The following is a 27781-nucleotide window of genomic DNA, read 5'->3' as shown; positions in this document are numbered from 1 at the left end:
TGTCAGCTACAGTGCGGGAAATAAGTATTTGATCCCTTGCTGATTTTGTAAGTTTACCCATTGACAAAGACATGGACAGTCTATAATTTTAAGGGTAGGTTAATTTTAACAGTGAGAGAATATCCAAAATAAAATTCAGAAAATCAAATTGTATAAATAATATAAATGTATTTGCATTTTGGAGAGAGAAATAAGTATTTGATCCCTCTGTCAAACAAGACTTAATACTTGGTGGCAAAACCCTTGTTGACAAGCACAGCAGTCAGACTGTTTTTGTAGTTGATGATGAGGTTTGCACACATGTCAGGAGGAACTTTGGTCCACTCCTCTTTGCAGATCATCTCTAAAACATTACAATTTTGAGGCTGTCTCTTGGCAACTTGGAGCTTCTGCTCTCTCCATAAGTTTTCTATGTGATTAAGGTCTGGAGACTGGCTAGGCCACTCCATGACCTTAATTTGTTTTTTCAGCCACCTCTTTGTTGCCTTGGCTGTATGTTTTGGGTCATTGTTACGCTGGAAGTTCCAGCCACGATCCATTTTTAATGTTTTGGCAGAGGGAAGGAGGTTGTCACTCAGGATTTTATGGTACATGGATCCATCCATTGTCCCATTGATGCGGTGAAGTAGTCCTGTGCCCTTAGAAGATAAACGCCACCAAAACATAATGTTTACACCTCCATGCTTGTCAGTGGGGATGGTGTTCTTTGGGTCATAGGCAGCATTTCTCTTCCTCCAAACACGGCAAGTTGAGTTAGTGAACCTGTCAGGTGCAATATGCACCCAGAACCACAAGCAGTTCGGGGTGCATATTGTTGATTCCTGCCTAACAGTCCCTGTATACACTAGCATAAATAAACAGATCTGTAGAATAAGTATTTCTAAAGATCGTATGTTATAGGCTAATGAGTGCGAGGATTAGTCCCGAGGGCGTTTCTCCCCTTAGCTGGTCGGCCTACATAGCATGGTAGCATGCCCCTATGAGCGTACTAACATGCTAATGAATGCGCAGCGACGCGCACATACCTTACTGTTCATGGCGGCCGGCAGAGGATGGATGCACAGTGTGCATGATCCAGAGTCCCGGAAGCTTCCGATCATGCACACTAAACTGATGCTGGGTGTAAGCTTCCCGGCTTCAGTAAGGTAAAGTGCACATGACTGGACATGCTGAGGATTCCGGATCATAAGCAGAGCACATCCATTCTCCGGACGCCACGAATAGTGAGGTATGTGAGGCGTCGCTGCGCGTTCATTAGCATGTTAGTTTGCCCACAGGGGCGTGCTACCATGCTATGTGGGCCGACTAGCTAAGGGAACAAACTCCCTCGGGACTAGACTTCTGAAAAGGACAATGCTGAACAGAGGCCAGACTGAGTCTAGAATAACTCTGCTGCATTAGGCTAGGTTCACATTTCCGTCAATTTGTATCAGTCACAATCCACGGCTCTGGTAAACCATTTGGCGGATTCCGCTGTTCCCATAGACTTGAATGAGCGGCGGATTGTTACTGATGATGCTGCGTTGCATCCTCCACCTTACACCGTGGAACGACTGACCGTCGGGTAGCAGGAATGCAGCTTGTAACGTTTTTTTGAGCAGCGCAGTCCGTAGGATTTCGCTGCGCTTGCTCTCTGGCTCCCTGCACACGTAACCAAGGTACACATCGGGTTACTAAGCAATGCGCTTTGCTTAGTTACCTGATATTTACCCTGGCTACGTGTGCAAGGAGTCAGCGCTAAGCAGCGCACGCTGGTAACCAAGGTAAATATCAGGTAACCAGGCAAAGTGCTTTGCTTAGTTACCCGATATTTACCCTAGCTACGTGTGCAGGGAGCCCGACACTTTCCCGCTCGGATTCGCCCCCTCCCCCCGCACTCGGCATGTGTGTACACGTGCGTGTACACACACACACACACACACACACACACACACACACCCACTTGTTCCAGGCCATTCTGTCCCCGGCACTGACGTCCTCAGCGCCATGGCCCTGCTCGGCTCCACCCACCCTGCACTCCGCCCCCCACACACATTCTCGGCGGCCGAACGATCAGCTGATCACCCGGCGGGTGGCTGCTGTGAGCGATCAGCTGATCACCCGGCGGCCCGCTTTTGTGAACGATCGGCTGATCACCCGGCGGCCGGCTGCTGTGAGCGATCAGCTGAAAGCTCTCTCTTTTACAACGGAGTCCAACAATGAATTCTATTCTTGTCATCCGTTGTACAACGCATCAGTCCCAAGCGTCAAGCAATGCATATGACTGATGGAAAACAACGGAAATGTGAACCTAGCCTTATACTTAATTGATCCCTTGGGGGGGGGGGATCATCTGAATTTCATTATTCAGAGATTTACATGGAAACCCCAATGTAAGAGCTCAGCATAGAGAACAGGATAAATGTGTCCAAAATTTTATGTAAAATGTGCACAATAAAAGCTTCTGCTCAATTCCACAAAGAAAACAAGTCTCCAATCTGATCCGTCATCTGTCAGTGGAAATGTGGGAGTTTTCTCCTGATGGATAACATAAAGGGAAAGCGCTAAGGCTTCATTCTCATCAATAAACCCACCTAATTCTGCACTCCCAAATCCATCTGTAAATGGAAATATAGTTGGCTTCCACGTTACTGGTAGCACAAAGGCTCTGGAAAAGCGCTATGGCTCCCCCACCGTCTGAAGAAAAGAAAAAAAAAATTAAAATCTGTGCTTCCAAATCGAGATGCTCCTCTCCCTTCTGACCTTCTGAACCCCACAATGCACCTAGCATATGTAGCGTCCACATGTTTTGCATTTCTGTAGTGAGGAGGCTCGCTTAATTTATGGGGTATGTGTCTCCAGGAGTACGAGCTGGGCTCAATTTACCGGGCACAACAACGTGTGCTGGGGTATGACAAGGTACTGGGCACTACAATGGCAATTAGCTGTTTTCACTCAGCATAAGCCATTGCTGCTTGCTTCTGGAAACCTGGGGGTGGGAGTGGGGGTGGGGAGATTCTGCTCTTCTGGAACTGAGGGGCTCTCTGTATATGGAGTCCACAAACTATTGTATAAAACTTTGAACTTTCAAGAGTCAGCGCTCCCTCCTCCTGAATATTGCTGTATGGCTGAGCAGTCTGTGCTGCCACATATGAGGTATTGCCAAGTTCAGCAGAAATTGTCAAATTTTGGTGCCACTTTTACTCCTTTCCCTGTATGAAAAATGTAAAATTTTGGGCTAAAACAAAATTTTTGTGGTAAAAATATTAGTTTTTCTTTATTGCCCAATGGTATAATATTCTGTGACACACCAGTCGTGCCAATATGATAACTGCACCCCTAGATGAATTCATTGAGGGGTGTAGTTTGTAAGATGTGGTCACTTATAGAGGGGGGATGTTTGCTATTTTCATACCTCAAGTGCTCCGCCAATGTCACATGGCACTGCAAAATCTGAAGTCCAATATGGCGCACCTACCTTTCTGAGCTTTGTAATGTGCCACAAAAGTAGTTTTCGACTACATATAGGGTATGGGCGTACCACATATGAGGTATTGACATGTGCAAGACAAATTGTATGGTGCCTTTTTTCCTGTAACCCTGAAAATATAAAGTTTGGGGTAAAGCAACAATTTTGTTGGAAAAAATGTTAAAAAAAAAAAAATATATATACCATATTTTTCAGACTATAAGACGCATCGGACCATAAGACGCACCCTGGTTTTAGAGGAGGAAAATAGGAAAATAATATTTTAAGCAAAAAATTTGGTCATGACACACTGTTATGGGGAGAGGATCTGCTGCTGACACTGTTATGGGGGTAATATCCCCAAATTCTCTACTAAGGTACCCCAGCCTGGTAATGATCCTCCTGCCTTGTATATACAGTATATGTCCCTCATCCTGGTATAGCCCCTATCCTGCTATATACCGTCATCCTGGCATATGGCCGCATCCTGGTATATACTGGCATATGGCCGCATCCTGCTATATATCCCCATCCAACCTGCTATTTACCCCCCCATCCAACCTGCTGTATACCCCCATCCTGCTCATATACCCCCATCCTGCTGATAATACACCCCCATCCTGCTGATAATACACCCCCATCCTGCTGATAATACACCCCCATCCTGCTGATAATACACCCCCATCCTGCTAATACACCCCCATCCTGCTGATAATACACCCCCATCCTGCTCATATACACCCCCATCCTGCTCATATACACCCCCATCCTGCTCATATACACCCCCATCCTGCTCATATACACCCCCATCCTGCTCATAATATACCCCCATCCTGCTCATAATATACCGCCATCCTGAGAGCATCTATGATATACATCGGTGTGGGGAGATGTGTGCTGCTGAATGAGTAGCCCTCTGACAGCCCTTGGCGATTGTGCCAACTTATTAATACTGTCTCCTGATGAAGCTCAATTAATTAAATGGGAAGAAACGTGTCGAGGCTCTGTTATTTTATGCTTATGGGTTGAGGACCATGGAGAGCCTGGATATCTTCACTCAAGAGAAAAAATACTGCTAAGGGACCTTTGACCCGAATATATCTCAGATAAGTGATTGTTTCTTCTTTCTTTCTCTACTATTTAATGATATAATCCTATAAGTTCTACCCGACAAGAAGGGAGATCAGGGATATCACAGGAGGGAAAGCCGCTGAGGAATGGGGGCACCTTTTTACCTTTAGGGTGCGTGTGACGTAAGTTACCGTATATCTCCATTGGCAGGCAGAGGAAAGGGAGATTGAGGGTCATCGAGGCATTATCCCTTTAGCAGTATTGTTTATTTAATATGCTGAGTAACTAACAGTTTTTGTTCCCTTGATAGGAACTAATGTGGCGGTCCCATGGTCCTGGGATTTTTTTTGTGTTATTTTTCACAGGTGGAATGTTTAGTATTTTAATAAATTTAAATAAAAATGTTTTTATGTATACTAATTGAGGTAGGTTTAGAGGTTAAATAATTGATACACTACCTTTTGTGAATCTGTATTTCAAGTGTTATTCTAGCATTATACTATGTGTTATTTTTCTTAATCCATCCTATTTTGTATTGATCACCGGACAGGTCTGTTTATCTTCTCCATGTCACAAACACTTCAGATATCAGAAATTTGTACTAGTCCAGGTACTAGTCCAGCTCATAAAATGGTGTTATTTGGTTTATAGGATTCAGAAGGTGATACTCCTCTGCATGACGCCATCAGCAAAAAGCGGGATGATATTTTGGCTGTGTTGTTAGAAGCCGCAGCCGATGTCACAATTACAAATAACAATGGATTTAATGCCCTTCATCATGCCGCGCTGAGAGGAAATCCCAGGTAACGTCCCAGACGTACTTCTTTTCATATCATTTAATGCACCTGGTACAAGGATGATGTCTGTAGTGATATGGCTCATGGTGGATACAGGGCAAGAGCAGAAGATAGAGATTTATAAAGCTTTTGCATTTACTTCTAAATTCAATTGTCCTATTGTCATTTAGGTTTTTTACTGGGATAGAATAGTGTAAAGTAAAACAGCGAAGGCACAATAGGATTGTTGAGTACAATTTAAAATTGGGAAAAAAACAAAACTCTACAAGGAATTTTAAATGGCTCATCCCATAACATGCATTGCCTTGTATTTTGGTTAGTTCTGATCTCCCTGCAGAGTGTGTGTGTGATTGAGAGCAGATAGTCAGTCATTACATGTCTCACTTTGGTAACTCCTTTTATTAAAAATAAGCTCTGGAGGTAGATTCTCAGGGAGATCTCTATCCGGACCATAGATCTTAACTGCTTATTCACATATATAAAAAGTTGATTTATGTGTAAAATTGGAATGCAGATATCAAGTTATCATTTTACTCAGCTTCTTATGACCTACATGACCATATGGACTGTTTAGGAAGGTTGATCTTACTGGCAAATTGCCTTATAAGACATGAGGTACTGTATATCACAAAAGTGAGTACACCCTTACATTGTTTTGTACATTTTGTATTATCTTTTCATGGGACAACACTGAAGTTATGACACTTTGATACAATGTAAAGTAGTCAGTGTGCAGCTTGTATAAAAGTGTACATTTGGTCTGCCCTTGAAACAACTGATCACACAGCTATTAATGTCTAAACCGCTGGCAACAAAAGTGAGTACACCCCTAAGGGAAAATGGCCAAATTGTGCCCAAAATCTCAATATTTTGCGTGGCTACCATTATTTTCAAGTACTGATTTAATGCTGTAGGCCATGGAGTTTACTAGAGCTTCACAGGAGCCACTGGAATCCTCTTCTACTCCTCAATGACTGCATCATGGAGCTGGTGGATGTTAGAGACCTGCTGCTCCTCAAACTTCCATTTGAGGAGGCCCTACAGATGCTCCATAGGGTTTAGGTCTGGAGACATGCTTGGCCAGTCCAGCACCTTTATCCTCAGTTTCTTTAGCAAAACAGTGGTCGTCTTGGAGGTGTGTTTGGGGTCGTTATCATGTTGGAATAGTGCCCTTCCTGCCAGTTTTCAAAAGAAGGGGATCATGCTCTGCTTCAGTATGTCACTGTACATCTTAGCATTCTTGGTTCCCTCACTGAGCTATACCTCCCCAGAGCAGACAGCAGTCATGCAGTGCCAAACAATGACACTCCCTCCACCATGCTTGACTGTAGGCAAGACTCACGTCTTTGTACTCCTCACCTGGTTGCCGCAACACACACTTGGCACTATCTGAGCCAAATAAGTTTATCTTGGTCTCATGACATGGAATACAGGACTTCCAGTAATCCATGTCCTTAGTCTGCTTGTCTTCAGGAAACTGTGTGCAGGCTTTCTTTAGAAGAGGCTTCCTTCTGGGACGACAGCCATGCAGAATAATTTGATGCAGTGTGCAGCGTATGGTCTGAGCACTGACAGGCTGACCCCCCCACCCCTTTACCCCTGCAGCAATGCTATTATGAAAAGAAAGCCTCTAGGTATGACGCTGAGCATGTGCATTCATCTTCTTTGGTTGACCATGGTGAGGTCTGTTCTGTTAAACTGCTCTATGGTTTTGGCCACCGTGCTGCAGCTCAGTGCCAGGGTGTTGGTAATCTTCTTATAGCCTCGGCAATCTTTATGCAAAGTAACAATTTTTTTTTCATATCCTCAGAGAATTCTTTGCCATGAGGAGCCGTGTTGAACTTCCAGTGACCAGTATGAGAGAGTGTGTGGGCGATAACGCCAACTTTAATATGCCTACTCCCCATTCATGCCTGAGACCTTGTAACACAGTCACATGACACCAGGGATGGAAATGCGTACAATTTTTCCATTTTCACTAAGGGGTGTACTCACTTTTGTTGCCAGCAGTTTTGACATTAATGGCTGTGTGTTGTTATTTACAGGACACAACAAATTTAGGCTAAGTTCACATTTCCGCTAAAATGTATCAGTCACAATCCGCTGCTCTTGTAAACAACGGAATCCGTTTAGCGGATTCCGTTGCTCCCATAGACTTGTATGAGCAGCGGATTGTGACTGATGATGCTGCGTTGCACCCTCCGCCCGACTGATCAGTCGTGGAACGACTGACCGCCGGGCGAGAGGAATGCAGCCTGTAACGTTTTTTGAGCAGCGCGATCCGTCGGATTTCGCTGCGCATGCGCTCTGGCTCCCTGCACACGTCACCAGCTTTGGTTGGTTACCCGATATTTACCCTGGTTACGGTGCAAGGAGCCAGCGCTAAGTGGTGTAGGCCCGTAACCAAGGTAAATATCGGGTAATCAAGGGAAACATCGGGTGCTTTGCTGTTACCCGATATTTAGTCTGGTTACGTGTGCAGGGAGGCCGACACTTCCCCGCTCGGCCCCACCCCCTCCCGCACTCCGCACATGTCCTGCAGTCACTGCGGCACTGACGTCCTCAGTGCCACGGCCCCGCTCGGTCCCCCCCCCCCCCGAACTCCGCCCCCCCACACACAACGGAATCCGACAAAGAATTCTGTTCTTTGTCATCCATTGTACAGCGTTGTACAGCGCATCAGCCACATGCGTCAAGCGACGCATGTGACTGATACAAAACAACGGAAGTGTGAACTTAGCCTTACACTGTTGACTACTTTACATTGTATCAAAATGTCATATCTTCACTATTGTCTCATGAAAAGATCTAAAAAAAAAAATCTATAAAAATGTGAGGGATGTACTATATATGTGTGGCAACTTCAGTAGCCAGATTGATGGCATGAGAGGTTAAAATGTTTTATTTACTTATTTGTGTGTTAAAGGGAACTTGTCACTTGAAAAAACGCTAATAACCTGCATACATAGGGTTAATCTGTAAGGTAATAGCATTCTGACCCTGCCTGGCACCTTCACATCCCGCTGCCGGGAGGAAATTAACTTTATTTCCCCACTGCAGCGTTATAGCATTCGGACTTCAGCCATAGGGTTGGGGGACATTGGCACTGATTCTGTCACCGTTCTGGGTATAGTGAGAGGCTGCTGTAACCGCACCCCAGCACTGACTGACAGCAGGTTCTAATGCTGAGCAGCTGTCTGTCCGTATGGGGGGGGGGGCGCGGTTACAGCCGCCTCTCACTATACCCGGAGCGGTGACTGAACCCGCCCCGTTGGCCACCTCTATGACAAAAATCTGAATGCTGCCAAGGGGTAATAAAGTTAATTTCCTCCCAGGAGCGGGATTTTAAGTGCAGGCATCGGGCAAGTTCAGGGGAGATTAACCCTATATCTGCAGGTTAATAGCGTATTTTCACATGACCAGTTCCGATTGTGTTTTTGTGTGTTTTTACCACATTTTAAATGCTGCAGTTTTTGTCCTTTATGTCATGTATTAAAGAGAATCTGTCATGTCAAAAAATGCTATTGCCCTGAAGGCATGGGGTTAATCTGCAGGTTAATAGTGTTCTGAAGCCGTGCGGTTGAGCCTGGCTACGAGGAGGAAATAAACTTTATTCCTCACTGCAGCCTCTGGCTTTCGCGTCCAATGTGATATGCCGATGACACGGCTCAAGCTCTGGTGCGAGCGTGAGCCGAGTGTCACTCGCTGTACTGTGATTCTCTCCTATGTGAGAATCCAACCACAGGTGAGGAGAGATTAATTTCTCCATCTTCTCCATAGCCTGTCTCTGCAGATATCGCACCGCCCTCGGATGTTATCAGTGCAGTGTGATGTTTCACACTCCCCCATAGACTTGTATGGGTGCAAGTGAGCTGAGCTGTGCTGACGGTAGCAGCGTGCTGCAATTTTTTTTTTTTTTTTCTATATAGTTTCGGCATGAGAAAAAAATTGCAGATCTGACATGCTTCATTGAATAACATTGGTCAGAGTGCAATGCAAGATTTCCTCACATTGCACTCTTCCAATTCATACAATTCATATGCTTGTGTGACTCCGGCCTCTCAGTCATAGAGGCGTGGCTACAACAGCTTCAGTCACCGTTCAGTACATAGTGAGCGGTGGCTATAACCACGCCCCAGCACTGACTGACAGCAGACGCCTTGGTGTATCTGATACACTGAGGGCTCTGTTGTCGATCAGTACACTATTAACCTGCAGATGAACCATATATCTGCAATAGTGTTTTTAACATGACAGAATCCCTTCTAATAAAGCTAGTTTGTTTTTGATCATTTTTGGTATTTGGTTTTGACAAAAGTCTGCTACAGTAATCTGCAGATTGCATTAGTTTTCAGTCCCGTTCTGTAGCAGAAACGCACTGAGAACACTTTTTTAGCTGGATTTTCCACATCTAATTCAATTTTATAGGGAAAATTCACACACAATACTGAGCTTACATGTAACAGAAATTGACACGTTGTGGTTTTCACGGAGTGAAAAACAAGGACAGGGGGCAGGAGATTTCTATAAATCCGATCCACTTTGCTGGAACTATAAAACGCTGCGATTGTTGCTCAGGAAAAGTAAACCGTTTCAGATACTTACCTAAAGCTGATTTGTGGGAAATTAGCCTAAATGTTATGCAGTGATTAAGTATAGTTCAGATCTGCCATCAATGTCTGATTGTACACGTCCAACCTGTAGAACTCGCACCAATTCTTTAAAGGGAACCTGTCAGCAGATTTGGTGACTATAAGCTGCGGCCACCACCACCGGGCTCTTATATACAGCATTCTGACATGCTGTATATAAGAGCCCAGGCCGGGGGTATAACATAAAAATCACTTTAATACCTAAACGGTCGCTGCGGTGCAGATGGGTCAAATTGGGTGTCTCAGTTCTCTGGGTGCGGCGCCTCTTCTTTCGGCCACCTTTATCCTCATTCTGAAGCCTGGGTGTTTGACGCCTCTTGCTCAGGGCAGGTCAAAGAGCGCCTGCGCAGGACCTGAATGCCAGCCTGTGTGCATGACGTAGGACGCGAGGACGGACGAAGTATAAAGATGACCGAAAGAGGAGGCGCTGCACCCAGAGAACAGAGACTCTCATTTCACCCATCTGTACCGCAGTGACCATTTAGGTGAGTATTATAAAGTCATTTTTACGCTCTACACAGCAGCCTGGGCTCTTATATACAGCATGTTAGAATGCAGTATATAAGAGCCCACTGGTGGTGGTGGCCGCAGCTTATAGGCCCCAAATCTGGTGACAGGTTCCCTTTAAACTTAGGGGGTTTAGCTACCCTCTTATAAAGCCCAGGCACTAATCACGTGCTGAGTGTGGAAGGCTATGTGCTCACGGGACAACGTACCCGTGGATTTTGCCGCGGAAAACCCGCGGATTTATCTGCATTTTCCAGATAAATCCGCAGGTTTACGCAAGTACAGACACTCACCATGTTATCCTATGGGATTTGGGGAGTGCTGTATAAATGCTGTGGTATTTGCGACTGCGGAAAATGCTGCGAATTTCCTGGAGCCGCACATAACTGCATGTCAATTATTCCTGCAGAAATATCTGCGAATGTCCCGTCCCGCCTCTCCACTATAGAGATAGAGGCTGGGACTTCCGCATGTATTTCCTGCACTTGTACCGCAGGTTTACCGCAACAAAAATGCTCGAATTCCGCAGCAATGGATAGCTGCAGATTCCGGGGAGCAGCTGCGGACAAATCTGCGGCAAAATCCGCGGATACATTGTCCCGTGGACACATAGCGTAAAGGGGGCTTTACACGCTACGACATCGCTAATGCAAAGTCGTTGGGGTCACGGAATTGGTGATGCACATCGGGCCGCATTAGCGATGTCTTTGCGTGTGACACCTATGAGCGATTTTGCATCGTCGCAAAAACGTGCAAAATCGCTCATCGGTGACATGGGGGTCCATTCTCAAATATCGTTACTGCAGCAGTAACGAAGTTGTTCCTCGTTCGTGCGGCAGCACACATCGCTCCGTGTGACACCGCAGGAACGAGGAACCTCTCCTTACCTGCCTCCCGGCCGCTATGCGGAAGGAAGGAGGTGGGCAGGATGTTACGTCCCGCTCATCTCCGCCCCTCCGCTTCTATTGGGCGGCGGTTCAGTGACGCAGCTGTGACGCTGAACGAACCGCCCCCTTAGAAAGGAGGCGGTTCGCCGGTCACTGCGACGTCGCCGGGCAGGTAAGTAGTGTGACGGGTCTGGGCGATGTTGTGCGGCACGGGCAGCAATTTGCCCGTGTCGCACAACAGATGGGGGCGGGAACCCACGCTAGCGATATCGGTACAGATATCGCAGCGTGTAAAGCCCGCTTAACAGTCCTATTCAAGTGAATGGAGCTTTCCTTGATCAGAGTTTCCCTAAACAGAAAAACCTCTTAATAGGCCACATCAATTTACTGGAGTCCCTTCATTTTAGGCATTACCTTTCTTGGTATATCCTGAGAAAACCCTATTCGGTTTAACTTGTCCACGACATTTGACATACCTCATTTTCGGATAGGGGTTACTTACAGATGACTTATAGGTAAGTCAGGGTGATCGCACGGGACACAGGAGCTATGCCCACATTTTTGTCACTTGACATAAGTGTTACCAGATCCGGCTTCACAGCCAGGGACAGAGCCCGTGTAGCCCTTGGCTGTATAGCCACCGAAATGCCATCATGAATAGCGATTGCAGTATTTAGGAGGCTGAGAGAGGGAGTGCGCTCCCTGCCCAACCTCTATCGGGACCCCTGCCACGTGATCATGGGGGTACAGTTGTTGCCATTGCAACCCATAGATGACAACCTCCGGGACTGCCAGCTATTCTGGGCTGTTAAACCATGACAGGAGCATGGTCTAACAGGGGTTCTGTCAGTGTCACACTGACAGGTGTAATGTATTGCAATGCTTGTGCGTTGCAGTACATTATATCAGCATAATAAAAGTTAATGTCCTATAGGAACTAAGTAAAGAAAGTGAAGAAAAAAATAAGATATATATTTTTTTTTAAAAATCACAAAATAAAGAACAAAAAATAAAAAGCAAATATCATACCAATTAATACATGCATTTATGTAAAATAAAAAATAAGCAAAAAAGTATACATATTTAGTATAGCCCTGTGTGGAACGACCTGACATAGAAAACTGTCTCACTACTTAACCGTTTCAGTGAACACCGTAAAAATAACAAATGTGGCAAAAAAAAATCCTTTTTCATCCTATCGGTAAAAAAAGTGGACTAAAACGTGATCAAAAAGTTGCATGTAAATAAAAATAGTATCACAGAAAACATCATCTTGTCCTGCAAAAAACAAGCCCCTATTCAGCTCCATCAGCACAAAAATAAAAATGCTATAGCTCTTAGAATACAGTAATGCAAAAACAATTATTTTATTCTATAAAATTATATTTATTTATAAAAGTGCGTAAACATAAAAAAAATTATATAAATGTTGAATTGCTGTATTCCTACTGACCAAAGAATAAAGCTGTGTCTTATCAACTTTACCACACAGTGCATGGTGTGTAAAAAAAAACAAAACAAAAAACAAACAACCTTCTGAATTGCTGGTGCATGTTCATAGTGCCTCCCAAAAATCAGAATAAAAAGCAATCAAAAAATGTTATATACCTGAAGATGGTACCAATAAAAACGTCAACTCATCCCACAAGAAAGTGGTGCAATTCTTTTTTATTTATTTTTTATTTTTTTTATAAAAGCGTTTTTTAATGTGTGATAGTAGCCAAACCTAAAAAAAATATATAAATCTGGAATTATAATTGCACTGACCCAAAGAATAAAGCCGCCTAATCACTTACACTGCATGCTGAATGGAGTAAAAAATAACAGCAATTTTTGACTTGCTGTTGATTTGTTCATTCCTCCTCCCAAAGATCACAGTGAGGTGCGGCTCACATTTATCCTGCGCTTTATGGTGAGCACTTATATCGGCGATTACATGTAAATTTCTGAAATATGTGATTCAGACAGAACCCCTGACTGAAGATTCCCTATAATGAGGCAGAGGGAGTCACCTTGGACTATGTCTACCCATGATCTGGTGGTGTCAGTCTTTTCAGTGGTGCATAACAACTCAGTCAACCACAGTTTTCTGCACTTCTGGAAAGACAGACCCTGTTGAACAGAGGCCAAACAGAGTCTGGAGTAACCCTGCTGCCTCATTGTAGTGAATGGATCCGTTATGGGTGTCATCTGACTCACATCTTTTAGAGATTTAGGGCTTGTTCACATGGGTGATGTTTTATCTGATACCACTCGGACCAGTGTTATACTAATGATGCAGTGAAGATCTGCGATTTGTTTCTTATGCTGATTTGGCACTAGAAACAATCACAGCATTCTGCCAGTGGTATTTGGATCAGACCTATCCATACAAGTCTATGGGTGCGTGTCAATCATCAGACTGCACTTGAATGCCATTTGAGTACAGTCCAATTACTGCCAATGCAGACAGTGGAGAAGATAGAAAAATTAACATCTCCATCTTCTCCTCACCTGTTCTGTTCTCTCATGCGAGAGAATCTGAGCAAAATAACATGATACGCGGATCTCAGCCGGGCAGAGTTTGATCCAAGTGATATTACGGTAACATAATCAGCCCGATGCTCTCTCAAGTGAGCGCACCTTTAGATGTAAACATTGATGTAAGAGCTCAGTGTAGACCACGGGATAAATGTAAGAAATTTTATGTAAAATTTTCCCAATAAAAACTATAACTCAGTCCACAAATCAAAATATCCTAGGTGTGTTATCTATCAATGTAAATATAGGGAGTTTTCTTGTTACTGATTACATAAAGGCTCTGGAAAAGTGCTATGGCTCCCCCAAAAAAACAAAACCCAGCCAAATGCCCCCCTCTTTCTGAACCCTGCAGAGTGCCTAAGCCACATTTAACGTTCATGTTTGGCATTATTGTAATGAGGAGAGCCCACTTAATTTATGCAGATCTCCAGAAGCACAAACTGGGCACTATGTACGGGCACTGCAATGTAATAGGCACTACAGTTTCTGGAAAATACCCATGGAGTCTAAATCATCACTACACTTTTAAGTAAATCCCAGACGGGTGTAATTTCTAAAATAAGGTCACTTGGGGGGATTCTGCTTTTCTGGCACTGCCTTGTTCTGTATATGGAGTCTGAAAACTATTTTAGGAAAATCTTTGCTCCAAGAGTCAAATGCCGCTCCTTCCCTCCTGAGTCTCACAGTGTCTCTAAGGTCTAAGCCACACAGCGAGAAAATCGGTGCGAGTGGAGTCTGATAAAACATCACATTCCACTCGGACCAATTCTAGCCTGTGTGTCAGCACCCATGAGAGATTATTTTCTCAGCCCTAATCGGACCGAGAAAACAATTGCAGCATGCTGCAACTGTAATGTGAGACTCATGTCTCTCGCACCCATTCAAGTGAATGGGGAGAGAGAAAAATTGCACTGCACTCGCGGTACTCCGGTATACCACGCGTGCAGAGCGAGAATCGCAATAGCCAGCTACGGAGGAGAGAAGGAGAGAAATCCCTCCCTCTCCTCCTCTGTGCCAGCCCGCCCCTCCTCAGAGCCGGCCCGCCCCCGGCAGCTGTGGTCTGCTCACACAGTCGGACCGCAGTTGCAGGGACACTCGCATGACACTCGGCTCCAGCTGTGCTGCCAGCGTGAGATGAGTGTCATGTGAGCATCACACTAGTGCCCCTTGTGGCCCCGGCCTAAGCAGTACTGTACAGCCACATGTGGGTATTGCCACGTTCAGTAGAAATTGACACATTTTAGGCTTATTTTTACCCATTTCCTCATGTGAAAATGTAATTTTTCGTGGGAAAAATGTAATTATTAATTTTCTTCCTTGCACATTGGTATATAATTCTGTGACACAGCTATGGCATCAAATGACCACTGCACCCCTAGATGAATTCAGTAAGGGGTTGAGTTTGTAAAATGGTATGACTTATAGGGGGTTTCTGCTTTTCTGGCATGTCATGGGCTCTGCCATTGCGAAATGCAATCCAAATCATTTCAGCAAACTCTGAGCTCCAATATGGCTGCTCTTCCCTTCCTAGCTTTGTACTGTGCCTCAGAAATAGTTTTCCACCACATATGACGTATCCGTGTGTACTCACGAGAATTTATGCAACACATTATATAGTACATTTTTTCCTGTAACTTTTGTGAAACTGAAAAATTTTGGGCAAAAGAAACATTTGTGATAAAAATGTGTTTTTTTTTTTTTCATTTTCATGATTCAATGTACTAAAATTCTGTGAAGCATCTGGGTGTTCACCAACCATCCAGATAAAATCTTTGAGGGGTAAAGTTTCCAAAATGGGGGCACTTGTGGGGGGGTTTCCACTAATTAGGCACATCAGAGGCTCTGGTGTCTATCTATTCCTGCTGATTTTGTGCTCCCAAATTCAAATGGTGCTTCTTCCGAGCCCTGCCGTGCTCCCAAACAGTAGTTTTCCACCACATATGGGGTATCGATGTACTCAGCTGAAACTGCTTGCTAATTTGTGCTGTCAAGTTTTTCCCGTTATCCTTGTGAAAATGCAAAATTTGGGGCTAAAGTAACATTTATGTGGGAAGCAGTGGATCTCCTATTTTCATTGCTCAATGTTGCAAAATTCTGTGACCACCTGCGGTTCAAGGTGATCACCCAACAGCTAGATAGATGACGTGAGGGGTGTAGCTTCCAGCAGGTTAGAATTGGAAAAATGATCCGGAAGGTTAAAAGAGGCTCGTGGGGTGAAGGGGTTAAAGGAAATCGGTCACCTAGATTTTTATTTTCTTAGTCAAGAACGGAAACATTTATATTTCTGTGCTGTGGATTTTTTCTGCCCTGTAGTTTAGACATCTGCTTTACAGAGAACTGGCGGCTGTAGACGGCTCTGACCTGTGCAGAGGTCACTGTACGGAGAGGTTGGGAAGCCGCGGCCATCCCCTAATGTCAGAGGTGGATTCTGTGTTTATGGAGACTTCTGCTTATATACAGTACAGGGACTGAAGTGATTTCTGCAGAACACAAGCTTATTTTTGGGCTTAGTGACTGCAGTGAAAATGGCAACATTTAAGAATTATTGTAAAATATAAATATTGATTAGAAAATTAGAAAAAAAATCTCCAATACAGTAGGCCATTTTCAGATGCTATACTCCCTTAAGAAACAAGAAGTGAATATATATTTAGAGTAGCCATATACATTATATAAATGTGTGATCCGGACGATCCCCTTTGTCATTTGATCGGCTTTTATGTGTGGAAATGCTATGTGTTATATGATTTGGCTTTCTGAGCTGTATGCTAAAAATATGTGCCATAATGTCTCTCACCATATGGACAGTGGAAACCCCACTTGTCACCTGATTTGGTGTAAATGAGTGCCACATCCAACCTATGTGAATGACCCCTACAAAGGCCAATTAGGCGGTGTTCACACGTATCGTAACTGCTGCAGGTTTTTCTGCTGCTTTTTATTTCCATTTTCCTTGCAGGTGTCCATAGAAATATACGCATCAACAGTCTTCTTTGATTGTGTAGTTTTTGCTGCATTTTGCACTCAATTTGATGTGTTTTGGATTAAGATTTAGGATAGAAAAGCTGTAATTAAAACGCAACTGTTTTTTAGGCCTCCAAGAAAAGCCAGTAGAGAAAAAACGCAGCAACATGCCCATCTCCCCAGCATGTTTAAACACGGTGGGCAGGAACATTAATGAAATCAAATCACATTGCTTTCATCTGTTACATAATGCAGGTTTTTTTGCAGGAAAAAAAATGCAGCAGAAAAACTGCAGTATTTGCACTATGTATGAACATGGCCTACGCCTTTGTGGATTCTCGGGGTCCTCCAGAGCTGAGCACTGTGCAGGACATAGGTCTGGTGTTTGAATACTAATATTCATGTGGGAAACGCTCTGTGACCTATGGAGGGTATAGAAAACAATAAAAAAAACCTGAAATATATAATTATGTACCATTTTTAATGAAAATGCTGGGATTATTGACATTGTATGAATGATTGATGTGGGGCCGCTCTCTGCATATATTTACAGAAGCCACTTTTCCTTCTTGCCATCTGTAGGTGTGTAATAATGGATGTCAGTAATTAGTATGGTCACTGCTTTGTGTGTGTCTTCATTTGCTGGAGTTCAGTTTCAGGATTTAGTCCTGCACATCGGTAATTGGGGCGATAAACTAAAGTGTTTCCGAGGTGAAGTCTGATTTATCAGTCATTACTCTCGTATTGGGTGCACTTGTTGTTTTTATTTTTGCATTGTGTTGCTGATGGGTGTGTTTGTTGTCGGGGAGCCATCATCAATAGTTTCCTAAAGGCCGCTTTACACGCTACAAGATCGCTAAAGCGGTGTCGTTGGGGTCACGGAATTTGTGACGCACATCCGGCCGCATTAGCGATGTCGTTGTGTGTGACACCTATGAGCGATTTTGAATCGTCGCAAAAACGTTCAAAATCGGTGACATGGTGGTCCGTTCCCAATTATCGTTGCTGCTGCAGGTACGATGTTCGTCGTTCCTGCGGCAGCACACATCGCTGTGACACCGCAGGAACGCGGAACCTCACCTTACCTGCGGCTGCCCACAATGAGGAAGGAAGGAGGTGGGCGGGATGTTCCGGCTGCTCATCTCTGCCCCTCCGTTTCTATTGGGCGGCCGCTTAGTGACATCACTGTGACGCCGAACGAACCGCCCCCTTAGAAAGGAGGCGGCTCACTGGTCACAGTGACATCGCTAGGCAGGTAAGTAGTGTGACGGGTCCCCGCGATTTTGTGCTCCACGGGCAGCAATTTGCCGGTGACACACAAACGATGGGGGCGGGTACGCTTGCTAGGGATATCGCAGTGTGTAAAGCGGCCTTAATTCCTTATTCAAACCTTGTATTATTAATTTTTGCCTTAACCTGGCGGATTCATGTGTTTGGTTTCTGGGGTAAACCCCCAGGTGACGGCTTTATAGACGCTGCCGTGTTGCGGTGTTTGGAGAAAGTGACCAGAATCCTTTTCTAGCTGGAAGCGTTCAGCTGCCATTAATACCTGAATGATTGATGATAACCATTATATTTGTGATCAACTTGCCGACATGTCATGGTAAAACTGCAGAGGTTTTGTAACGTTTTAATCCAGTGCATTTTTACCATAATTACGTTAAAAAATAAATAATAAATGCAGTGTGTGAACCCAGCCTTAAGTACCCAAATCATAAAGGGTTAAAACATATCTTTAGTAATGTCCATAGAAATAAGTAAAATAGCCCAATGTTGATATTACGAGCCCACTCGACATTGGATTATGACCTGTTTCACGCACTGACGTGCCAAGATTTTGTTTATCGTGTTATGTAGAGTGTTTCTTGTACAACTAAATAGAACAGAGACTGTTCACACTGGGAAATTGTACGTGTGTGTGTGTGTGTGTGTGTGTGTGTGTGTGTGTGTGTTTCATGCACTTATTAATAAATGATAAGAGGTATGGCTGATTTATTACAAGACTTTATTGCATAATTCACACACAATTTATTATTCACACGTCACATTTTATCGAATCCCAAAAATCCCGTCCATTGAGTAATCGTCCACTGCATTATGTGCTGGCTGCCGGCGTGTCCTGGTAGTTGTAGTCCTCAATGCAATCCTACAGCTGGTTGAAGGGGACCAAATCCATTGAAGAGGTGATTTGGTTCCATTTTACCAGCTTTAGCAAAGCATTGCAGTGGGAGATGTACGGTACGTGCAGACACATATAGTCTTTGATGGTCGCGGCAGGGAAAAAAAAAAAAAAAGAAACAGCTTGTATATATGGAGACTGCAGTATTCAGACATGAAATATATGTGCTGCACCCAGGCAGCTCCTTACCAGCCCCCTCCTATAGTAATGCAGAGTAGTAATAGTGCAGGGAGGGACAATCTCATGTATATATGTTCTATATACTAACATGCGGGCGCCTCCTTTAGGTACAGTATATAGTGTGTAGTAGTTTAGCATGAATGCAGCACATGGAGCTGAAGAATAGACTGAAGTGGAGCTTCTCGCTGACCCCACTCTCACACAATACATAGTAATTGCTGGCTCTAAATATACTAGCTCGCTGCAGCATATGGTGCTTTCCTACCAGGCGGTGACTATGATAATGTAAATATATTCCTTACACCGTCCTAATAGGAACGGAGCAGGTGCTGCCTCTCCCTGAATGGAGCAATAAAGTCGCCACTAAAACTGGTGGCTATTTATACCAGTTATATGTGAACTCTTCTGCAGATCCAGCTGCTCAAGTGTGCTCTTGGATGGCAATTCACGTTCATGCATTTGCCATATCAGGGCAAGAAAAGGCCATGGAAAAAAAGCACTGCAGCATTTGATAATGTCAGCATCTGTTCCCCGTGTCAGTCAGGCGTTGGAAATGTTTGAGTTACGACCATGTCAGCACATGCTCACAGCTCATACTGTACCGGGTTTAAGGGAACAGCTGATGTAAGTGATGGATCTGACATTCTGGAGTGACTCCTGCTCCTCCAGCCGAGGGTTCATTACCTGAATGTCTGTGTCCTGCACATGTGTCCCTCTGTGAAGCTTGCTGATGGAAATGTCTGCACTAGTTAATATACAGGAAGCGCAGACACCAGTGAACACTATTCATTACATTCTAGAGCATGTTCCTTTAAAAACCTCGGCAAGGAATTTTGAGACGCTTTATGCCCCTTTTAAGGGAAACTTGAGTTTAATTTGTTTTACGCTAAGCTTAACAAAATAATTCTTTGTCAGATGTGCCCATCTGCGTCTCATCAAAGGTACATAATGTCCATTTATAGTTTTGCTTGTCTCAATGCTATTGTTTTGGTCTGTTTAACTCTGTAGCTGCTGGTGTAGGCCTACGGCAGTGCTGTGGTGTCTGCATAAGGACAGTAATGTGGAGCTTCATTGTGTGCCCAGACTGCTGTGTTTTGTGAAGCAGGCCTAATCGTGTGTGTGTTTATACATATAGTGTGTGTATATAAATATTTATTTCTCTCTATTTAATGTGTGAGTATGTGTGTGAGTATGTATATATATATATATATATTGTGTGTTTGCGTGTGTGTAGATATATACATATACATACACACACACACACATATATATATATATATATATATATATATATATATATAATGTGTATGTGTGTATATATATATATATATATATATGTATATGTGTATATCTATATGTATATCTATATGTATGCATATTTATATATTTGTGTGTATATATGTGTGTGTGTACATGTGTGTATATATATATATATATATATATATATATATATATATATATAATTATAATATATGTGTATATAAAATAATGTGTGTGTGTGTATATATATATATATATATATATATATATATATATATATATATTATATATGTATGTGTGTGTGTGTGTGTGTGTGTGTGTGTGTGTGTATGTATATACACATGTATATATGTGTGTAGCATTGTATGTGTGTGTATGTACAGTTATATACATGTCTATGTTGTAGTAGAGCTAGCTTATGGGTGTTCGATGGTGACCCTGACAACATATATAATTTTCTCACATGCACCATTTGATTATTTATCATTATTACATAGTATGCAATGTATAATTATAGCACAGAACAATACGATCTATAGTGTAGTGGTAAAATAGACTGATGCAGATTAAATAGAAGAAACTTTGTGTTTCTGTATAATCCATCCTAGCATTCCATATATACTGAGCTCGGGCCATTTACCTGGCTGCAATGCTGTAAGTGCAGTAAACATTGCAGCGTAAAGAGGTCACTTTCTTGCAGGCGGCGTTTGCACCTGGTGAAAATACATACTTCTTTACATTCCATAGCATTGTATGTCCATATGGGTATATAAAGAAGTATGTACTCTACACAGGCCTGTCACTAGAGGAAGCTGAAAAGGAAAAAAAAGAGAAACTTTGCACAACTATAAATTCAGAACAAATAGGGTTACATGTGGCCCAAATACCTGCATTGCTATGTAATATTAGGTTTAGGGGAATAAAAGGCCTACAACACAATGCAAAGTAGTAAAGAGTTAAAATGGGCTTTTTCGTTCTAAAAATAATAAAAGCTATCACATAAAAACTTAAAATGGGATAATTAAACATGCAAGCAAAATTGTTAAAATCTCTAGTATTTCACAGCACAAGGACACTACTGCTAAAGTAGTATGTATTAGTGGCACAGTACACTGGTAGCACACAGTACGCACAGTGCCCTGGTGACAGGTCAGGGCCACACATGCATCTGCTGATGGCAGCCTGGGCTTCTCGGCATGATTATTAATTAGCCGTGTGACTTACCTCCACCTGCCTCCTCCTAGCAGTCAGCAGTCCTTGCCATCTTTATTGATGACTGCAATTGTCCTATGTTGCCACAGTCACCTAGACCCCGACTTGCGTTCAGTAATCTCCGAGGCAATGAAATGACCGGAATGATGTCACACTGCTGGTGAGCTCTCCTTTCATCTGGGTTTGGTGGAATTAGTGTATTTGCAATGCAGAGAACTGGCTCCTATTTCTAGAAGACTCTTGCAATTAGCAGCACTATTGGTTAGGTGTCCCGAGAAAAGGAAAGATGAGCCAAAGTAAAATTCCTGCAGAGCCTGACAAAGCTAGTGCATGCAGCTGATAGAGAGCAAATCAGAGAGTAGCTGGTGATATAGCACAGTAATACAAGGAAAAACAGCATTGCAGCATTACTATTACAGCATACACTGTCAGGATTTAAATAGTTAGCAAACTCCACCGTCTGCGCGCTCTGCGGACACCGCACCACTCGCCATTCTCTGCCATAACTTAGCTCATGCCTTAACATTGTGGAAAAGGGAAGATTATTGGGAAAAGATATTGCTTTGCACAGAACGCTAATTTTAGTGTAAAGCTTGCAGGATTGTGGCTTGATATAAAAGTATATAAAATGTTACTAGTCAGGCATGCGTTATGGCGTTAGTATGGGTATCATTGCCGTATATCTGCATAGACTTGTAGATTTGTGTTTGCCTGTTTATATTCATAGGATTGTATATATAACACTAGATTTCCATTTCCTTTTTTTTTTAGTAGTAGTGTTAATAAAAAAAAATAATTCACACAATAACTCACCTGAACATGTATACACACGCATATATATAAATGTATGATAGCAGGTGCACCTCTACAGTAAGCTGTGTGTGCTTTAAAACCAACTTTTCCATGTGCAGAAAAAAAAAATATATATATATAGAAAATACCTGGGAGGTAGAAATGTTAAAGAAAAAAAAAGTTCATCTTTCCTTGTGTAACATTGCGCCTGTCCTTGAGGATTCCCTTTGCTGAAGTTCTCAGATTGGACTGCGATCTGTGGCAAGCTACTTCTCCTTCCATAGGGTCAGTAAAGCCCAGTACGAGGTCAGGACTCCCCCCGGCAATTATAGAGACGAGCCATATTCCCCACTCAAAGGGCACAAGCTACAGTGTAAGAGCTTTATAGGCAGCTAAGCATTTGAAACATGCAATCCCAGGCAAACGTTCCCTCTAGTGCCTCTCTCTTCCCTGACCATATTTAGTCAACCATAGCAAAAAATAGTCTCTCAGCTGTCGATTGTCGATCCCAGAGCTCTGGGAGCTGCTATCCTGCTTTCTGCCCATTGATTGTTCATCCTGCGAGCCCCAACACTGCTTTGCCATTTGTTCAGCTATTTTTAGCAATGCCAAATAAAGCGGTCTCTCATGTTTCCACTTGTATCACCCATATTTTCACAGAACGAGCGCTCCTGCTCCTGGACCCTCTGTGGCCGTGGTGTAGAGAAAGTCCAGGTCCGCTCCGATATGTCACCAATGACACATTGTGTAACCTAACGTGTTGAATGTTATTATATTGTTACAGTAATATTATACTGTTGCCATTTGTTTTTTGTTTCATTTATTACTCTTCTTTTTGTATTTCTTGTATTAAAATAACTTTGTTTGCCCTGTCCGTACACCCCCACTCTACAACCTGGAGTTAATCATTGACTGATAGTTTGTGTGCTGCCCAGGGCAGATGGGAAACTTGTATTACTATAGTAGTGTTCCTCTGTGCCCTGCATACTACAGGGGAAAGACCGTTTAAAGGGACAGCATCACCAAAGAAAATGTCATTCTGTTTACAGTGAAGGGTGCTTTACACACTGCGACATCGCTAGCGATTTCGTTAGTGATGTGACACGCCAGATCTCAGATGCGATCTGCTGAGATCGCACATTGGGCGTTTTATAGCGCCGGTCACATGTGCAATCTCGGCAGATCGCATCTGCAATCTCGGCAGATCGCATCTGCGATCTGGCGTGTCACATTGCTAATGGATCACTAGCGATGTCGCAGCGTGTAAAGCACCCTTGACTTGAATCATGTTTTTTGTTTCCAGAGTTGAACTCAAAATGTCATTTTATTTTTATCTGCTTTTATCTAACATATCCCGTATAGTTTTCTACTCACTGTATTTATTCATATCGATGAGAAATATGAAAATATCTACTATAGTTCCGTATCTGATTCTGCATCTTCCTAAGTAACCAAAACCAAGTATATTCATTACTGCCTGTATGTACGATGAATGTGCCGTGTAATAGCCTGAGATGAAAAGAAAGCCCTAGTATGTACTGCAGAGACAAGACAGACTTCCGACTCTCCTGTCCGGGGTGCAGTTATTTTTGGTGCACAGACAGCACTAAAAACGTAGATGTGTCCCTCAGCCCTGGCATGTGTGAGTGCGAACAGGCGAGCCGGGCGGGGGGGAAGCACAGGATACACATCATGATTTCAAAGGAACCCTCCTATAATATAAATTGGATTATTTTTTTTCTGATCAAATACACTGAGAATACTCCGTTGTGGTAATCTTTTATACCATCCCATAGCTAAGGCTTAGATCACCTGCCCAGTAATCATTGGTTAGGACAGATCCAGCAACAATCCGTTGCAGACACAACATTTTGTCTGTTCTAAAAAAAATAAAATATTTTTGCTATGTGTTGTTTTTTTTTTTTTTTTTAACATGGGAATCTATGGAAAACTGATCCATTAACTGATTGCTATTTAGCTATCTGTTTTTCTTTATTGCTTAAAAGGTACCTGTCAGATCCCCTATGCCCTCAAGCCCAGCAGCATTGATACCTGTCTGCCCAAATTCCCTCCCTGACCAGCCCTGTATACAAGGGGCTCCTGATAAGTCTTTGGCTTTACCCAGAAAGAAATTAGATAGGATGATGAAACTTTACATTTATTCCACATACGCTCCACTGATGTCAACACACTTCTTACATCGGTATTCCAAGTTCTGTAAGCCTAGCAAAAAGAAGGATTTCGATTGTGCCTCAATCCAGGCATCCATCCGTAGCAGCCATGGCATTAGAAATGGTGTAAAATTTGATACTCTTAAGGTGTTTCTTCAGGTTTGGAAACAGATGAGTCAGAGGGAGCTAGATCTGATGAATAAGGTGGGTGGTCAACCACCTGGAAGCCCAGCTCTGCCAGTTTTGCCGTGGTCACTTGTGCAGTGTGAGCGGAGGCGTTGTCTTGCAGGAACCAGCTTAACACGCCTTTTGGCTTTCAGAGCTGCCTTCAATTGGTTCAAAAGTTCAATGTAATACCTTGCATTGATGGTAGAACCCTTTTGAAGGTAGTCCACTAGCAGCACGCCCTCCTTATCTCAGAACACAGACGCTATCACCTTAGTGGCTGATTTTTGCATCCTGAACTTCTTTGGATGAGGAGAACCTCTGTGCCTCCACTCTTGACTGCTCCTTGTTTTCAGGGTCATACAAATAAATCTAGGTCTCATCCATAATGACCAGTTGATCTAGGAAGTTCTTATCAGTCCGGAAATGCTGACAAATAGACCGGGAAGTTTTCACTCTCTGCTTCTCTGATCTGTTGTCAAACATTTGGGGACCCACTTTGCAGATAGGTTCCTCATGTTCAAATGTTCATGGATAATGACTCAAACACGTTCACAAGAAATCCCCATGATGTCTACTATTGCTTTAGCTGAATTTCATCGATTCTCCAGTATGAGGTTGTGCACAGCTTCAACGATCTCCGGAATCACCACCACTCTCGGTCGTCCAGGACGTTCCTCCTCATTAGTGCTGAAGTGGCCCGTTTTAAATCTGGCAACCCAGTTCTTAACTGTGGAATATGAAGGGCATTGATCCCCCAATGTCTGTGACATATCACCATGAATATCCTTGCAGAAACAAGAATTTTATCACTCCTCTGCTCTCAGTTGCTGTGAATATCGCATTAGACTCCATCATTTTGTTTTCCTGCGTGCGTAGAACACTGTTGACATAAGCAACAAACACAACATTTTGAAACCATATATTAGACACATTAGACATATGATGTAACATTCGTTACCATTGAAACAAAAGATCACAAAGCCAAAGTCTTATCAGCAGCCCCCTCGTATCACTATTCACTAATTTGAATGTTTTTAAAAAAAAACGACTTATAAACCATGTTTTACCACTGCTAATTAGGGCCTTGACTAGTAACAGGGGCGTTGTATCTGCTGAGTAGTCGGCTCTTTCCGTGTTGGGCGTGATAACATGATCTCCACAAGCCGCCATCACCGTCAGCTCCTGGAAAGGTCACGCATGCTTGCGGCTCATTTTGGCCTCGTCCGTGCACCTCAGAAGCAGGGTGGACGCTTCCCGGCTTCATTAGGTGCATTGCGCACCACCGGAACTTTAGAGGACGGCTCACCTACACATCTCCTGAACTTACGCTCATGTGCAGTGCGCCTAATGAGGCCGGGAAGCGTCCACCCTGCTAATGAGGCATACTGACTAAATAATTTTTTCAAAACAGACAAGCATAACTGATTTTGCCATCAAATTGTTGCTGGATTCATTCTATAGTATGATTACCGGACATGTGAACCTAATTCTGCTATGAATCCTGTTCCCATGACCATGGTACAGGTAGGTACAGTTCTCAAGATGACCACTGTATTTGGCTTCAGATGCAATGTTTTGGCAGTTTGGCAAGTTAGACACAGTAATATTGTAACCCTGATTTATGGTATTCTAGTTTTCGGTCTAATAATAATTCACTTATATAGCGCCATTAATTCCATAGCACTTAACACACATCAGCAACACTTTTCCCATTGTGGATTTCAGTAAGGCCTAAGACACACGGCGATAAAAAAAAAACTGTGCCAGTGGAGTGCGATAAAAAAATCGCATTCCACTCGGACCAATATTAGCCTGTGTGTCAGCGCACATGAGCAATTATTTTCTCAGCCGAAATCGGACCGAGAAAACAATCGCAGCATGCTGCAAGTGTAATGCGATCCTGTTTTCTCTCGCACCCATTCAAGTGTACTGCGAGTGCAGGGTGAGAATGGCAATAGCTGGCTACGGAGGAGAAAGGGAGATAAATCCCTCCCGCCCCTCCGCAGCGCCTGGCTGCCCCTCCTCAGAGTAGGCCCGCCCCCCGCAGCTGAGGTCTGCTCGCTCGAACGTAGCTCAGTCACAGAGACACTCGCATGACACTCTGCTCTGCTGTACTGCCAGCATGAGTTGTTTCATGCGAGGATCGCAGTAATCCACGTGTGGCCCCAACCTAAAGGCCATTTTACATGCTGCGATATCGGTATTGATATCGCTAGAGAGCGTACCCACCCCCGTTGGTTGTGCGACACGGGCAAATCGCTGCCCGTGACGCACAACATCATTACACCCGTCACACGGACTTACCTTCCTTGCGACGTCGCTGTGGCCGGCGAACCGCCTCCTTTCTAAGGGGGTGGTTCGTGCGGTGTCACAATGTCACATGGCAGCCGTCCAATAGAAGCGGAGGGGGGGAGATGAGCGAGTGGAATATCCCGCCCACCTCCTTCCTTCCGCATTGCCGGAGGATGCAGGTACGATGTAGTTCCTCGTTCCTCCGGTGTCACACGTAGCGATGTGTGCTGCCGCAGGAACGACGAACAACCTGCGTCCTTCAACAGCAACAATGTTTGGGAAATGGACGGTACATCAACGATAAGGTAAGTAAATTTGATCGTTAATGGTCGTTCATGCGTTTCACATGCAATGACGTCGCTAATGAGGCCGGATGTGCGTCACGAATTCAGTGACCCCAACGACATCTCGTTAGCGATGTCGTTGCGTGTAAAGCGGCCTTTAGTCTTTGGAGTGTGGGAGGAAACCAGGGAACTCTGAGGAAAGCTAGAAAACATGGGGAGAACATACAAACTGTTGCAGTTACATCCCATGTGGGCAGCCTGGTAGCTCAGTGGTTAGCACTGTGTGGTTAGCTCTGTGGTTAGCTCTGTTGCTTTGCAGTGCTGAGGTCCCCGTGTCTATGTTCATTTTGCTCCTGGTACTCCGGTTTTCCCCCACACTATAAAGACTTGGTGATAG

At 43.7% G+C, this 27781-nt stretch overlaps 1 protein-coding gene across 2 annotated transcripts in view; it reads left to right on the top strand.

Moving 5' to 3' along the window:
* Positions 1-27781, top strand: part of MIB1 (MIB E3 ubiquitin protein ligase 1) — a 189467-nt gene that overhangs the window by 124672 nt on the left and 37014 nt on the right. For both annotated transcript variants that reach the window (XM_075314461.1, XM_075314462.1), the window contains exon 12: positions 5171-5322. In XM_075314461.1, the coding sequence (XP_075170576.1) occupies positions 5171-5322 (152 nt within the window). The remainder of the gene's footprint in view (positions 1-5170; positions 5323-27781) is intronic.

This window comes from Anomaloglossus baeobatrachus, chromosome 6 (genome assembly GCF_048569485.1).
Source record: "Anomaloglossus baeobatrachus isolate aAnoBae1 chromosome 6, aAnoBae1.hap1, whole genome shotgun sequence".
In the NCBI taxonomy this organism is placed as follows: Eukaryota; Metazoa; Chordata; class Amphibia; order Anura; family Aromobatidae; genus Anomaloglossus; species Anomaloglossus baeobatrachus.
Note: the sequence above shows the minus strand (reverse complement) of the source record. Positions and strands in the feature narration are given on the sequence as shown.